Source organism: Varanus komodoensis, unplaced genomic scaffold (assembly GCF_004798865.1).
Source record: "Varanus komodoensis strain SLA01 unplaced genomic scaffold, ASM479886v1 scaffold2, whole genome shotgun sequence".
Classification (NCBI taxonomy): Eukaryota; Metazoa; Chordata; class Lepidosauria; order Squamata; family Varanidae; genus Varanus; species Varanus komodoensis.
Genome location: NW_025335568.1, coordinates 4,813,060 through 4,827,635, shown reverse-complemented (window position 1 = coordinate 4,827,635; position 14,576 = coordinate 4,813,060). Strand labels below are relative to the sequence as shown.

At 53.2% G+C, this 14,576-nt stretch overlaps 1 protein-coding gene across 1 annotated transcript in view; it reads left to right on the top strand.

The window, feature by feature from the left end:
• The first annotated feature begins 10,170 nt into the window (after positions 1 to 10,170).
• The window catches only part of ADRA1D (adrenoceptor alpha 1D), a 49,202-nt gene continuing 44,796 nt past the window's right edge, over positions 10,171 to 14,576 (top strand). The window contains exon 1 of the mRNA XM_044429236.1: positions 10,171 to 11,252. Coding sequence (XP_044285171.1) covers positions 10,295 to 11,252 — 958 coding nt within the window. The 5' untranslated portion in view covers positions 10,171 to 10,294. The remainder of the gene's footprint in view (positions 11,253 to 14,576) is intronic.

Below are 14,576 nucleotides of genomic sequence, written 5' to 3'. Positions count from 1 at the left end.
TAAAAATCACCTATAAGGATCGGTTATTTTGGGTCCCATACTTTAAGGTGTTTGAAATGTTATATAAAAAGCTGCCTTTATCCTAGCTAGTTCAGTATTCTCTACACTGGGAAGCAGCTGGTGGGGGTGGAATTGTGTCCTTCAAGGGCCTTTCCATTGCAGAAAAGCTCTCCAGAGCAACGCTGCAATGATGTTTGTTTTGATCCTTGTTTTTATCATTATTTTTGGATGCCGTGTGTCGTGTGTCGTTGTTGTTATGGTTTGCTTTGGGTTTTGGTCTTTGTTTTTTGTTTTTTGCACCAGGGACTTTTACAATTGTGACAGCATATAAAAACTTTAAACAAATAAATACATAAATGCGCACAGCCGACAGCCAACAGTCCCAGCCCCAGACTGCAAAGGGTGTCGAAACACTGGCCCTAACTGAGCTTAGCCTTCATACTGCCACTAATTAAATCTTAGAAGAGGTGCTGAAACCTTTTAGAAGGGGGAAGGATCCACAAAAGCTGGTAAAAGCCAAACGATGCATATTTGGGAGAAAGGAAGTAGGAACATTGTAAGCCGCCCCGAGGCTTCGGCGAATGGGGCGGCATAAAAATCTTTTAATAAATAAACAAACAAACAAACATTGGCACAGGGTGCTGCCGTTTTGGAAACCTGGGGAGGCTGGATTTGGCTCATGGCCCGAGTTACCCAGCCCTGACCTACCGCAGGCGTGGGGAAGGCACTGTGCTTCTGACATTCTCTTAAGAGGCTTATGTCTTGTGCCTCGAAGTCAGGGGCTGGGTTTCTGCTCGTTTGTTTCAAGCAACCGACCGTCTCTTTGCAAAATATTTATTTCCGATTCACAGCTCACAAGCTACAGCCACAAGAAGGTGAGTCTCTGTGCATGAACAAAGTGAGTTGTTGGACCCACACAACTTCAAAAGCTCTCATTTTCAGTCACTCTGGACCACCCCCACCCCCCCCCACCCCAGGAGAGTCCTCTGAAGAAAGGCTAGCCTCCTAAATCTACATGGGCCCTCTAATTGGGTGTCCCAGCATCACGTCCTGGGATCAAGGACCAGGCAGGGCTTGTCCTCCTCCTCTCCCTTGTCCCCCCTCCCTCACTGCACTTCCAAACCCTGCCTGTTCCCATGGACCACCGGAGCACCTGGAGATGGCACAGCCTCCTCCTCGATTCACACGCTCCCTGTTTTCCAGCCATCACAGTCCTCCTCCAGAGAGCCGGTGCCGGCCTGGCCCTGGGAAGCTCACCAAGAAGAGCAGGGCAGGGCTGGAGCAGGGCTCACTCTTACATTCTGGAGCAGGGCTGGAGCAGGGCTCATCTGGAGCAGGGCTCACTCTTTCATTCCCAACACTCGACTGGTGTCAAGGGTGGGGCATTCAAAGCCCCTGCTGGAGTTTGGCTGGGCTGGCCGTCTTTCTCATCAGATTGCCCTCCCCACTTGGACGCCCTCCCAGCCAGACCCCTTGAGCCAGCCGGACCCGCAGGATCATGTCCCAGGCTGACATTTCCTCGCCTGCCTTTTTTTCCTGGTAGTGCATCCCTTGAAGCGCATCCTTGGTCCCCCTCCTCTCACCGGCTGGGCTTTGTGTGGCCCTCTGGGTGGCGTTCATCGGTCCACATCCTAGTGGCATCCCAGGGCCCTCCACCTCTTCCTGCCCAGCTCGGTCTTTATCCAGCGGGGCCAAACCACTCCATGAAGCCCTGCTCCAGATGGCCGGGCCTATTTCCATGGTCATCGCTCTTCTGCTTTCTTGCCCCAAATGTCCCACTTCTTGGGTGATGGGGGAAACGACCACATCTTGGATTCTGAACCAAAGCTGTGTGTGCAAAATGAACATGCGTAATGATGCTCGGTTATGCTCAAGGTTCCATTTGGATGTCAGGAAGTGCTTCCTGACAGTCAGGACCCCGAGGGTGTGGAATGGGCTTCCCCGGGAGGTGGTTGAGGCCTCATTGGTGTGGGTGTTCAAGGACAGGCTGGACATGCACATGGTGGGCATGTCTGAGTGGAGCCGGCTGGAGCAGGGGGTCAGACTAGATGGCCCAGGAGACCCCTTCTGACTTGCTCTGTTTCTATGTCTCTAATTTGCATTGTGTCTTTTTAATATGGGATTATAGATTTCTTGGTTCACAGACAAGGTTCCGCAGCAGGTGTGACTCACCAGGTGAAGAAGAAACCCTCTGGCAAGGTGCATCAGTGCTACTACTGAAAGTGTTTCAGAGCTCAGGAACCATTCTGCTGAACAGAACCCCAAGGGGGGAGGCCTGCAGCCCCAGGCAGTAAAAGCAGCCTCATTAGGAGTAAATCATTCTTAGCCAGCTCAGCAGCTGCCTCTGGGAAAAGCCGCAGTTTGTGTAAACACGGCTCAGATGACATGGCTAACCGTTGGCTTCCCAATCTGTTGTCATGAGCTCCGGCAGCCAGCGATGAACTGGGAACAGCACCGGACGCATGCGGGAAGGACGGGTGGCCCTGGGTGCCAGAGGAGGAAAAGCATACCGGGAAGCAGCAGACTGAGACGGCTGCTTCCGGCATCATCTTATGCATGTTTTAAAAAGGCGCACAGTGCCCAGCATGGCCCATGCTGGATGCTGTTAGCCTTTTTCCAGGTCAAGTTTGCACTCTTGGTTATCCTTTTCTGAACCGGACAGATAGTTGAGTAAAAAACCAATAAAATCAACTCCAGTCCTAAGGCAGCCCCTTATGCACGTCGGAGGGATGGGGCGCTGCCCTAAGCCTTCCCTAATGACAAGGGAAACGCAGCTTTACCCCATGACCCCCTGCTATCTGGCTCCACTTGTGCAGCATTGGAGAACTGGTCAAGCCCCCAAAACTGAGTAGTGGTGCATGAAGATATGGGATTTCGCAGGTGCAAATAAACGAACTCAGATTCAAACCAGGCAAGGAAGGTGGTCTCATTCCAGGCTTGGTTTCAGATGGAATTGGACGTGCATTTCAACAGAAGGAGACCCTACAACTCCCGGACTCCTTCCAGGCAACGTGCTGGCTGAGACACACAGGGAATTGTAGAGCAATTCTTGCCGTTCTGAGCATGGAGAGGCTTGTGCCCTCGCACAATTTCTGAGCGCAACAAATTCTACTGACTGGTTTGTTGGTTTAGGAAGAAAAGCGGAAAAACAAGTCAAGTCAGCCATTCTCTCTTCATACGGCATTTTTTTACACCACATCCTCAGCATCAGGGCTAAACACCAAAAAGCCTCAGACCCACAAAATTTTGTTGTTTAGTTGCAAAGTTGTGCCCGACCCATCACAACCCCATGGACAGCATTCTTCCAGGTTCTCCTGTCCTCCACCATCCCTCGGAGTCCCCCCAAGCTCACACCCACTGCCTCAGTGCCTCCATCCAGCCACCTCATCCTCTGCCGCCCCCTTCTTCTTTTGCCTTCAATTGTTCCCAGCATCAGGGTCTTCTCCAGGGAGTCCTTCCTTCTCATTCGGTGGCCAAAGTATTTGAGTTTCACCTTCAGTATCTGGCCTTCTAAACAGCAGTCAGGGTTGATTTCCTTTAAGATTGACTGGTTTGATCTCTTTACAACCCACAGAATTACCCCCTACAAATTTACTTATACTAATTTGCATGTGCCTAAAGCCTGACCCCCTCCCTCTTGTATCTCTTTCTCCATGTATGTGTGTTTTAGGACATTCCTGTTCCTACAAAAAAGGATGCACAGAGAGTGTATGGCTTTTGTTTTCAGGAAAAAAAAACTCAAGTAGAAAGATTGAAGGATGGAAGCAGGAAGTGACGCACCTGTGGACAACAAGCCAGCAAATCCAGTGGGATCCGATGCAAGAGAGACAATCACAGACTCTCTAGCTTATTTTATCAACTGGCCATAAGCAGCAGAGTGGTGGGACAGGCAAGCTCCCAGAGATGCGTAGCTCCCGAGGAAAGATGTGGGGCTTCAGCCCCACTGGGCCACCCCCTAACACTGCCTCCGCTCACCCATCGGTTCAGACAAAAGCTCCCTGGCAACCTTTGTATTCTGGCAATCTGGCACTGAAGGGAGAAGCTGCTGAGTTACATTCCTTCAGGCTTGTGCAGGAATTCTGCATTGCTCTGAAACAGGGGTGCAGAGTTCATCTCTGGGGACCCCCATCCTGCCCCCTTTCCCATTTCCCCAGACACTGATCCCTGGGTAGCATCCCAGCATTTCCCCAGCCACCTCTTTTATAAGGTTGGAAGGTTAATGCACAAGCAGTTAGAGATTTAAGCTGAAATGTACTGGTATTTAGGGTGGTTTGGCTTTGGCCCTGCTGAGGACTTAAATACAACACCTAAAATCTTTTCTAAAATTGCCTTCAGCCCCTGGGAAGAAAAAGGTTCTGAACCCCTGCTCCAAAAGTTTGCATTCCTACTTAGGTTTCTTTTGGGTTTAAGAAATCCAGGATGCAGCCACACCAACCAGCACTGACTTTCTGGAAGATGTAGGGTCTCCAGAATTTGATTTGTTCACTGCAGTCCTTTCAGCTTCATGAAATCTGGGAACTTCTGAATGCAAATCATGTAATATCATAGAGCATTTGTTTCCCCTTAAATAAGACCAGGTCTTATGTTAATTTTTGCTCCAAAAGACGCTCTAGAGCTTATTTTCAGCTGATGTCTTATTTTTGCATGTACAACAATCTACATATATTTATGTACAAAAATCTACATTTATTCAAATACAGTCATGTCATCTTCTTCTGGAACATCGTCTTAACTCTCCAAACCCCAAATTGTGTTGCAACGGACGTACTAAATGCATCTGTCTGGCTATCTTAACTGGGGCTTATTTTTGGGGTAGGGCTTATATTAGGAGTATCCTGAAAAATCACACTAGGTCTTATGTATTTTCTGGTTAGGTCTTATTTTTGGGGAAACAGGGTAGTAAATGCATGGTAGAGCAAATCTCCGCAGAATAAGACAGGGTGGAGTGGGATGGTGGATTGGACCTGATTACAAAAAAGTGTCAGAGAGGGCCTTACTCTCAGAAAGTCATGCTCACCAAAGCACTTCCACATTCTTTGAATTCTTTGCTGGGGCTTCAGTGTGACTGGGTGCACCCCAGGAGAATTCTGCAGCTTTGTTTTTCCTCCTCAGAATGAAAGGACACAGAAATCATTCATCTATTTCTGAATGGTGTACAAGACACACTGTAAAACGAGAGTTCCAGTTCTGTGAAGCTTCATTTCTGAGCAGGCATCACTGTTCCAGACTTCCCCTTCCTGATAGATAATCTTGCTGGAGGCTCTCTTATCAGCATGGACCACTGGATCTTAGGGGGTATAAAGGAAAAGCAGCCCAGCCCAGAGAGACCTGGCTTCCTCCATGTTTCCTGAAGGCAGCCCTTGAACCAGCAGGAACTCCAACGAACTCTGGAAGCCCGGCCTTCCACCCTCCTGAGCCATCTCGAAAGAAGCATCCCTGGCTGGGGAGGGCAAAGAGGAGGAAGCCACAGCAGTGGGACGGGCTGGCCCAGCAGTTCGGCAGATGCTGGATGTCAGCATGGTGATGAGGAGACAGTGGGGCGCAACCACTCCACCCACATGTCCGCTTCTCCTCCGTAGACCCATCCTTGTTCTTCACCACTTCTCCACAGGAGACGGAGTTGGCTGTTGACTGCTGCTTGCTGCTAGCTGGTCAAGGAGGTCTAGAGCTCCCTTGTGCATTAATTTTGTTTCTCAAGAGTCCTGGGTACAATCTAAAGGGTCAGCTGAAGTGCTTGAGAAGGTCCCTCACTGATCTGTTGGCCACACCTCAGTTGCTTAGATGTTCATCGCCCATTGTTTGGGTGGGTTTGAGCTAGAGATGGCCCATGCTTTGGGCAGTTCCTTGGCCAACCTGACCCTGCTGTTTACCACCAGATGGGTCTGGCCAAGGTCAGCTGCCTGGTATAGGAAGGCCCAAGGTGCATCTTCAGTTACCTTTTCAGATTCTCTCCCAGTGAGTTATGTACAAAACATATTCATTCTGTCCAGTTCAGCCTTCCCCAACCAGGAGGCCTTCAGAGGCATTTGGACCGCAACTCCCAGAATCCCCATCCAGCAGGGCCATTGACCGGAAATTCTAGGCGTTGCAGTCTGGAAGGCACCAGGCTGGGGAAGGCTGGTCTAGTTTAATAGAAGCAGGTGCGATTATGGTAAACACCAAAAAGCCCCTGTAGAGAAGAACCTCCCCTCAATGCTGACCGGAGGTGCTGGGTGCAAGCAAGGAGCCTGTGTAATGTCTTTGAGGGGTCGCCATGATAGAAGGGAGACAACCACGGCGCTCTGCTCTCCCCTGCCTATAGAAGCTCTTTGCTATGGTCTGCTAAGATAGTGCTTCCATCTTTAGCCACAAGTGTGCGTATCGTCTCTCGATTCTGACCCACTGGCTGAAAAGGGCCCCAAAGAGCCCCCTTGGACATTCCTGTCTTTTGGGCCACACAGCTGTGGGTCTTTTGCGGCCCCAAAGTGGCCCTTGCCCTCAGGAAGCTCTTGCGCCGCCTCTGCTGAAGCCCACTGGGGTCCAGTCGCCTCCTGTACATGGACTGGGAGCAGGGACACTCCTTGTCCTTTGCCTCAGGCACTGCAAGGGAGGAAGAGGCTGCAAACTCAGCTCCATGCTATGCCTGTCCCATAGGAATGAAATGCTACAGTTCTACATGCATTATGTTTCCCTAAATAAATTAAATGCATTCACTCAATAACGTTAGGATTAGGCTAGGGCCATGATCAAATGACACATTGAATCGCACACTTTGCCAGCTGGAAGGGTTCCTGGAGGTCATCTAGTCCAACCCCTGGGTCAATGCAGCGTCTACAGTGTCAGACCCCAGCACAGCATCCCTGGCAGATGGTCATTTGGTCTCCAGAGAAGGTGAGCAGAATGGAGCTGCTGAACTCACGTTTTCCTTGTGGGTTTCCTCTAAGCTGAATGGTGAAGCACAGGAGACCTTGGTGAGATCCCGCATGGCCCCTCAGATGCTCTTATCGCCTCCCAAGGCAGCCTGCTCCGTGGCCAAGCAGATCTCATTGGGTCATTTCTCCTAAAGTTTAGCCAAGATCTGCTGCTCTTCAATGCCCACATGCTGGTTCTAGTCCTTCCCTCTGCAGCAATTGAACTAGCAATAGAGCAACAGTTGAAGGAAGTTAAGTGGATCTTGGATTGGGCCAATGCCTGTCCAGACAACCATGAATTCTAGGAAGGGCATGGGAGGAAGCGGAGATAGAAATACCAGAGTCCATCTTTGCTTTCCTCAGCAAACCTCCTAAGCAGCTGAGCTTGTAAATGGGTTGGCTTCCTCCAGAGAAATCGAGATGCAACCTGCCGTTTGTATCACACTTCCTGTCTCAACCGAAACACCGTTCCTTTGAAGTCAATCCCATTCATTTCATTGGGATTTCCTTCCCGGTCAATTCAAACCTGACACAAGCAGCGTGAAGCTCCCGCGTTTTGTGAAGTGTGGGGAGGTGGGATCCTTGGCAGACGGACTATTCAATCAGAGGCTAAATGCAAATGAAAGTGGGGGTAAGAAGGCCTCCCAGGTTTGGGGGGGGCACTCGGCCAGGGGGCTGCATCCCACCTCTGCCCCTGGCCCCGCATCTTCCCTCTGTTCTCCTCATTCTTTTGCGGGTGACAAGAAAGACACCCGCAAAGGGGGAAGCTCCTTCTTTCTTCAAAATAAACATGTGACAGTCTGGTGACTTCCGGAATAGGATTTTTTTAAGGAAAAAAGAGGGACGGAGACTTTCTGCTCCTTCCTCCCACTGCCCTTCCTCCTCTCCCCACATCACCTCACCATTTTACAAACTGTGTCATCTTTTTTCTTTCCTCTTAAAAAGGCACGTGACGCGTATGATACGCAGCATTGTTTCCGCTGGTGGATACAACTGCAGTTTTGCTTCTCAGTGTGCTCATGGGGAAATGTTTTTTTTCAAAGCAAAGCAAAGGAACATGGGTTTGCCTGTGTGGTTCTTGGCTCCCGACTCCCGAGAGAGGCACTTCTTTGCTAAATTCCTGGGCTACCTTTTCTGGCAACACCCCCCCCCCCACATACACACACAGACACACATAATCCATGTCAGCAGTAGGACCAAGGGCCCAGGGACAGGTCTGGAGCCCTGCAGCTCCCAAAGGCCCTCAAAATACTCCTCCATGGAAATTCTCCTCCTCTTCAGTCCATCGTCACAACAGCCCTGTGAGGTAGGCAAGGCTGAGAGATGGCGACTAGCGTGAAGTTGCAAGCCGGCACACAAGCCATGCCCAGCACCACCCCAGGCACCACCCCAACCCCAGGTAAGGAACTCTCCCAAATTAATTCTCAGGGTCGCCCGCAGAGAGACAGCCTGGTACCCGAGGCTGGCGGCAAACACACAGGGCCGACTTGCGCTTGAGGTGCGATTTCAGCGATGCTGGCCCAAGGCCTTGGGGGGCCCCGGGCGAGGCCCCCTCTTCGGCCCCCTCTTCCTGGGAACCTCGCCCCCAGTGGCAGCGGCCGCTTTTGCACTTCCCCCTTTTGCTCCTCGCCAGCACTTGCTCGCTCGACAGGCAGGGAGCCGGTGAGCAAGGAAGCCATGGGGCGAGGACGAGGAAGAGGAGACCCTCCTGTCCGTGGTCCCCTACTGTGCAATGCGTCCCAGCAGGTACAGCAGGTTCCGTGGGGACGTGGACGCTGCCAAGCCAGTGGGCCCCAGCCCCCCCGCCGATGCGCAAACGAATCCGACAGGTCGGAGGGAAGGCGCGTGCCGAGCGGGGCGTGTGGGGGGGGGGGGATCCTTCCAGGATAATTGCTCCCATGATGCGCAAGAAGAGACTGCAATTGGCCGGTTGGGCTGCGGGCGCCCCGCTTTGCCGGGAGCTGCGCGGAGAGGCGCAGCCGGCCCTCTGCTGCCCCCTAGCGCCGCCGCGGCGCCTCGCCCGCGGACCTGGGAATCCTTCAATGAATCTATTTTCGGTCGCTTTCCAGCGCATGCCACCCACCCCCGCCCTCGACTCGACTCGACACGCACACGCACACACAACCCTCCAGCGACCCGGAGCGCATTCGCTCTGCAGCGCTCGCTCCCTGCGAAGCGGCGCGGCGCGGCGCGGGGGGCCGAGCGGATCCTCCCCCCCGCACCCCGCAGCGCGCGCGCTCGCTCCTGCGCCCCGGACCGCTGGATCGCCCTCCCTCCCTCCGCCAAACCGCCCAACCCCCCCCCCCCAAGCCCCCGAGCCTCCCGAGGAGGAGTTTGGGAAGGCGCGTAGCCGCCCCGCCGCCGCGGACCGAGCGGGGGGACGAGTGCGGACGCGGGAGAGCCGCCGAGGCTCCTCCGCCCCCGTCGCTTCGGCGCGCCCGCCGCCAACTGGCCGCAAAGTTTGCACACCTGAGCGGCTGCGCCTCCCGCCCCGCGCCCGCCTCGGCCCCCGGGGCTTCCGCGGCACCGGCCCGACCGCGTCCGTCCCGCGCCCGCCGCCGCCGCCGCGTCGAGCCCGAGGGATGCCCGCGGCACGGACCCGCCGGCGTCGGGAGCGAGGTTCGCCTGGGCCAGCGCAGCCGCAGCCGCCCCGTCTGCCCGGATGAAGCGAGGTGCGGCGGGGGCGCGCAAGAGGCTCGCTTCGTCCTTCCCCCCCAGCGGCCCCCCAGCCAGCCCGCTCCCTTGACGCTCGCCGCGAGGGACCTTAGCCTCGCGCGGGCACTGCGGAGGCGCCAGCGAGGAAGCGGCGCGGGCGGGGCGGGTCCTGCCTAAATACTTCTCCGCGGCCGGGGGCTGGGGGCTGGGGGCGGGGGAGGAGCGGCCCAGCTGCCCAGGTGCCCCGCACACCTGCCGGACGAGGACCTGGGGAAGGAGAATGCGTGGCAGAGGACACTTCACGCGCGCAGGCGGACGCGCGCGCACGCCCCTCCTAACGCTCCGCGGAGCCTGTAGGAGGGAGGCAGGGAAGGAGGGGGACTCGCTGAGATCCAGCGCCTTTGCGAGAGAAAGCTGTGCGCGCACGGGGGAAGCGCGGAGGTGGTAGGTCCTGAAGAACATCCCCGATGGTGGGTGGGGGGCAGAGAGTGACGTGAAGAGAAGCGAGCGGAGAGAGGGTCCGCGTTTGCAGGGACTGTCAAGTGGGCTGCGGGGGAGAGAAGTGGAATTAACTCCTGGCTTTCACTTGCGCGTGCGGTGCGGGCGACAGAGGGACAGGGGGCAAAAGTCCGGATCCGGAGAGGAGCTGAGCGGCGGTGCCGGTGCCGGTGCCCGCCGTGGCGGTTGCTCCTCCGTCAGCATCCCTGCCACCAGCCAGCCACATGGAGACCGCAGCTTTTTAGAAAAGAATGACTTTCTCTGAGCGGATTAATGCCAGCTTGAATGGGAGCCACTCGGGAGAGGCGTCCAGCGGGTTTAACGGGTCCTGGGAGGGAGAGGATGCTAGTTCCAACAGCAGCTCCTCCTTGGTCCTGCAGCTGACCGTGCAGTCCGTGGGTGTGGGGGTCTTCCTGGCCATCTTCATCCTCTCGGCCATCGTGGGCAACATCCTGGTCATCCTTTCCGTGGCCTGCAACCGGCACCTGCAGACGGTGACCAACTACTTCATCATCAACCTGGCCATCGCTGACCTGCTCCTCAGCACCACCGTCCTGCCCTTCTCAGCCACCCTGGAGGTCCTGGACCTCTGGATCTTTGGCCGCATCTTCTGCGACATCTGGGCAGCGGTGGACGTCCTCTGCTGCACCGCCTCCATCATGAGCCTGTGCATCATCTCGGTGGATCGGTACATTGGGGTCAAATACTCGCTCAAGTACCCCACCATCATGACTGAGAAGAAGGCTGTGATCATCCTGGTGGTGGTCTGGCTCTCCTCCATGGTCATCTCCATCGGGCCCCTCCTGGGCTGGAAGGAGCCTCCGCCGGACAACGACCAGCACTGCGACATCACCCAGGAGCCAGGATATGCCCTCTTCTCCTCCCTCTTCTCCTTCTACTTGCCGCTCTTGGTCATCCTGGTGATGTACTTCAACATCTACGTGGTGGCCAGGAGGACCACCAAGAGCTTGGAGGCCGGGGTCAAGAAGGAGCGGGGCAAGTCCATGGAGGTTGTGCTCCGCATCCATTGCCGAAGCGTCCTCGAAGACTCCATGGCCAGCACCAGAGGCAAAGGGCACACTTTCCGGAGCAGCCTCTCCGTGCGCCTCTTGAAGTTCTCCAGGGAGAAGAAAGCCGCCAAGACGCTCGCCATCGTTGTTGGAGTTTTCATTCTCTGCTGGCTGCCCTTCTTTTTCGTACTGTCTTTCGGTAAGTGGAACATCTTGGCTTCCTTGGGTGATCTTCCTGTGTTGAGCAGGGAATCCCAATTTCCCAGCAAGGTGGTGGAGAAAGGTCCTTGTTATGGCCTTGCTGTGTCTCGTTCTTCCAAATGTGTCTAGAAATAGGGTTCTCACCAGCGTAATTTTTTCAACAATGGGATCGGTGTCAACCAAGACGGGGCTAGTCTGTGGGCACAAGATGTCTGCTTCTAATGCCCAGTTCAGCTCTAGATATGGAAGATTCTTTGGGGTTCATCAGTCTCTCTCTTTCTTGCCACCCCATCTGTCAAACGGGACCAGTGTGGTCTCCCTTACAGAGTCAGGCTCCTCTTGCCCTGAGGCTAAGTGAGAGCAGGAGCTGCTGTCATTTTTCATTTCCTCCTTTAAAATATCTCCACCCTGCCTGCTAGCCAGCAGTTCTGAAGGCGGTTACAGGGCACAAAACGTCAATGTAAGAGGCATGTGAGCTGAAAGGTAACGACCGATTAGTGTGGCATGGATGTAAGTCACCGCAGCTGAGGTTGCATTGGTTGCAAAGGAGGCGCCAATCACCCTGTGTCATGGCTTGGCACCCTTTGATGTTTACTGCCCTGAGGCCTACTGTGGAATGGATGATCGGGTTATTTTAAAATGTGTTGTGCTAGGGCCTGCTGTTTTTTTCTGTTTCATGTGGGGCTTGGCCAAGTGTCCTGGCGTCCTGGCCTCAGGGTGCAGAACATGTTGCTAACCTGTCCCAGGTACTTGTTGCACTAGAGGCCTGTCCCAGCATCCTTTGCCCTGACAAATCCAAGAGGTGCACCTGAGCATCTCCTTTGAACAGGATTCTGGGATGCACCTCCCAGATTGCAAATAGATTCTCAGTACCTGGGCATATCTTGCTTCCCCACCAAAGGACTGCTCAACAGGTGAGTTGCTCACCTGGGACAGCAAGAAACCCGTCTCTCTTCTCATTGGCAAGGTGGCAAACATTCATTCTGGCAAAGCAAAGATTTCTGAAGTGAATTCAGTATGGATGGCTGTTTCCTGATTCCTTCACATCCGCACACACTGCAGAGTTCAACTTGTCAGGAGGGTCCCTTTAAGACTAGCGGGGGAACGTCACCCCACCAAGGTGTGATGTGGAATACTTTGAGGGGCCAGTACTCATCATGACAGTCCCCAGAGCCACCATTCCCCCCCAACCAAAAAAAAGAACTTCAGGCTGCTGTGTAAATCTGGAACAAACAAGTTTAGCAGTTTCATCTCTACCAGGAGCAGGCTGTTAGTAAATTGTTCATTCAAGACCAGACCGCCCCAAAATATTTCGCATTGCAACTGATGAAGGTTGCAGTTCAGGTGATGCCACAAACCTCACCCACCCTGAGAAGTCTGTCCTGCAGCTTTTTTCTCCAGGTCCACCTGCCCAAACAACAGCTTCCTGCTGCAGCCCAGTTCTGCCCAGGAAGCCTCTTCCTAGGTAAAAGGGATCCCACTGGTCTGGGGACAACATCAAGGAGCGGATGTTGCAGGGTTAGCAGAGGCACCTAGAGAATGGCTCAAGGTTCCCAACTTTGTACTAGGCAGAGGTGGGTTTGAATCCCACCCCCTCAAAAAAAAAAAAAAAAAATCCCTCCCCAAAATCCCATTTCCTGCCCCCAATTTGGACAGTGGAAACTTCCTCCCCTCCATCAGCCCAAACAGCAAGTGCTTACAGAGACACAAAACACCTTTAGGCACTCTGAAAAAGCAATGCCATGTACAGAATTTCTTCCCAAACAGATCAGCAGGCCCCGCACTGCCAGGAGGAGCAATGAGGGCCAGTACCCTGAAAAATCTTTTAAAGGGTTAGACAAAGGAGTGAAAGATCAACAGCTGTCTTTTCAGTTAGCTAAACTGCCTGGGTTAGCTAAACTGACATTCGAACAAAATAGGTTTTGCCCGTTTCCTGAAAGTAAGCGGGGAAGAGGCTGTGTGGATCTGTACACATTCGACGGTGTTGGTGCCATTGCTAACAAGGCTCTGCTGCTGTTGGAGGCTAACTTGCCCTCCCCATGAGGAGAATTGGGAGATGGGCCTCTTTCAGAAATCTAAGGTGCTAGGGGAAGAGAGAGAGGAGGAAAGCAGGGAAAGAGTAACCAGGAAAGGGTTTTGCCTTCCTGTCCTGGACTTCCTGAAGGCAGTGGATTGGTCGGCATAGGAGACAGACTGCTTGACTAGATGGATCTTCGGTCTGAATCGAGCAAGGCTCTTACATTCTTAACCTATATAAATTCTGGAAAATAGCATATCTATCTATCAGTTCCAGTATTTAGAAAAGCACAATCAAGGCTGCTGATGTGGAGTTGTTTCTATTGTACAATTCAATTATAGTGGGGTAAAGCACCTGGAGCCATCCAGATGTTGGACTACTGCTCCCATCATCCATGACCATTGGCCATGCTGACTGGGGCTGATAGAAAACAGATCTGGATGGCCACATCTTCCTCATCCCTTCAGTTTTGGGGAGGGAAAACAGTTCTCCAGGGAACAATGGCTGGAACTCCTGTTCATCCCCTCTTCTAGCTTTTGAGATTTCATCAGCCACGAAACTCACTGAGCCAATCACTGATCTCAGCCTTATCTACCTCACAGGATTGTTGTGAGGATAGAATGGAGCAGAACAGGACTGATGTAAGATGCCTTGAGTTTCTGGCTGGAAAAACGGTGGGATAATACCAAAATCAAGTACCCATATATTTTCAAGCCTTTTGTTGAATCCATAAGGACTAGAAACTTGTTTTCAAAAAGAAAGACATGGAGACTTTCTGGATGTTGAATCGTTTGCCCAGGACCAAATGCCGCATTTCTGCAAAGAATCCTGCAGTACAACTGTATGGTAGGAAAAACTGGATTCATTCAGCCTTTTTGTATGCAAAATAATAGCCCTGAAGTTGACAGAAACGGGGGCAGAAGTGCTCAGCTTGTCTACTGAAGACAGAAAAGGGAGCGACAGATTTAACCAGTAAGAAGATGCAGTTGAGGTTAAAAAGGGGTTGGGGCCTCAATCTATAAACAAAGTTCCTACTTAAGAAATAAGTGATGGCATACAAAAATTCTAAATAAATAGCTACCTGACTACATGCTGCCATGAACTGGTAGTGTGGGAGGGTAGGATCTGGCACTTCAGATGAGTGGCCATTCTTACAATCCCTGCAAGCAGTAAACTAGCTCCTCAGGCCCCGGGCTCTGTTGAGATGTCTGTTGTGTGTGGCACATCCTGCCTTCCTCACGGAAATCTGCCCCACTGGCCGATGTGGCTCCGGACAGGCTCCACACAGGGGGCTTCCTCAGACCC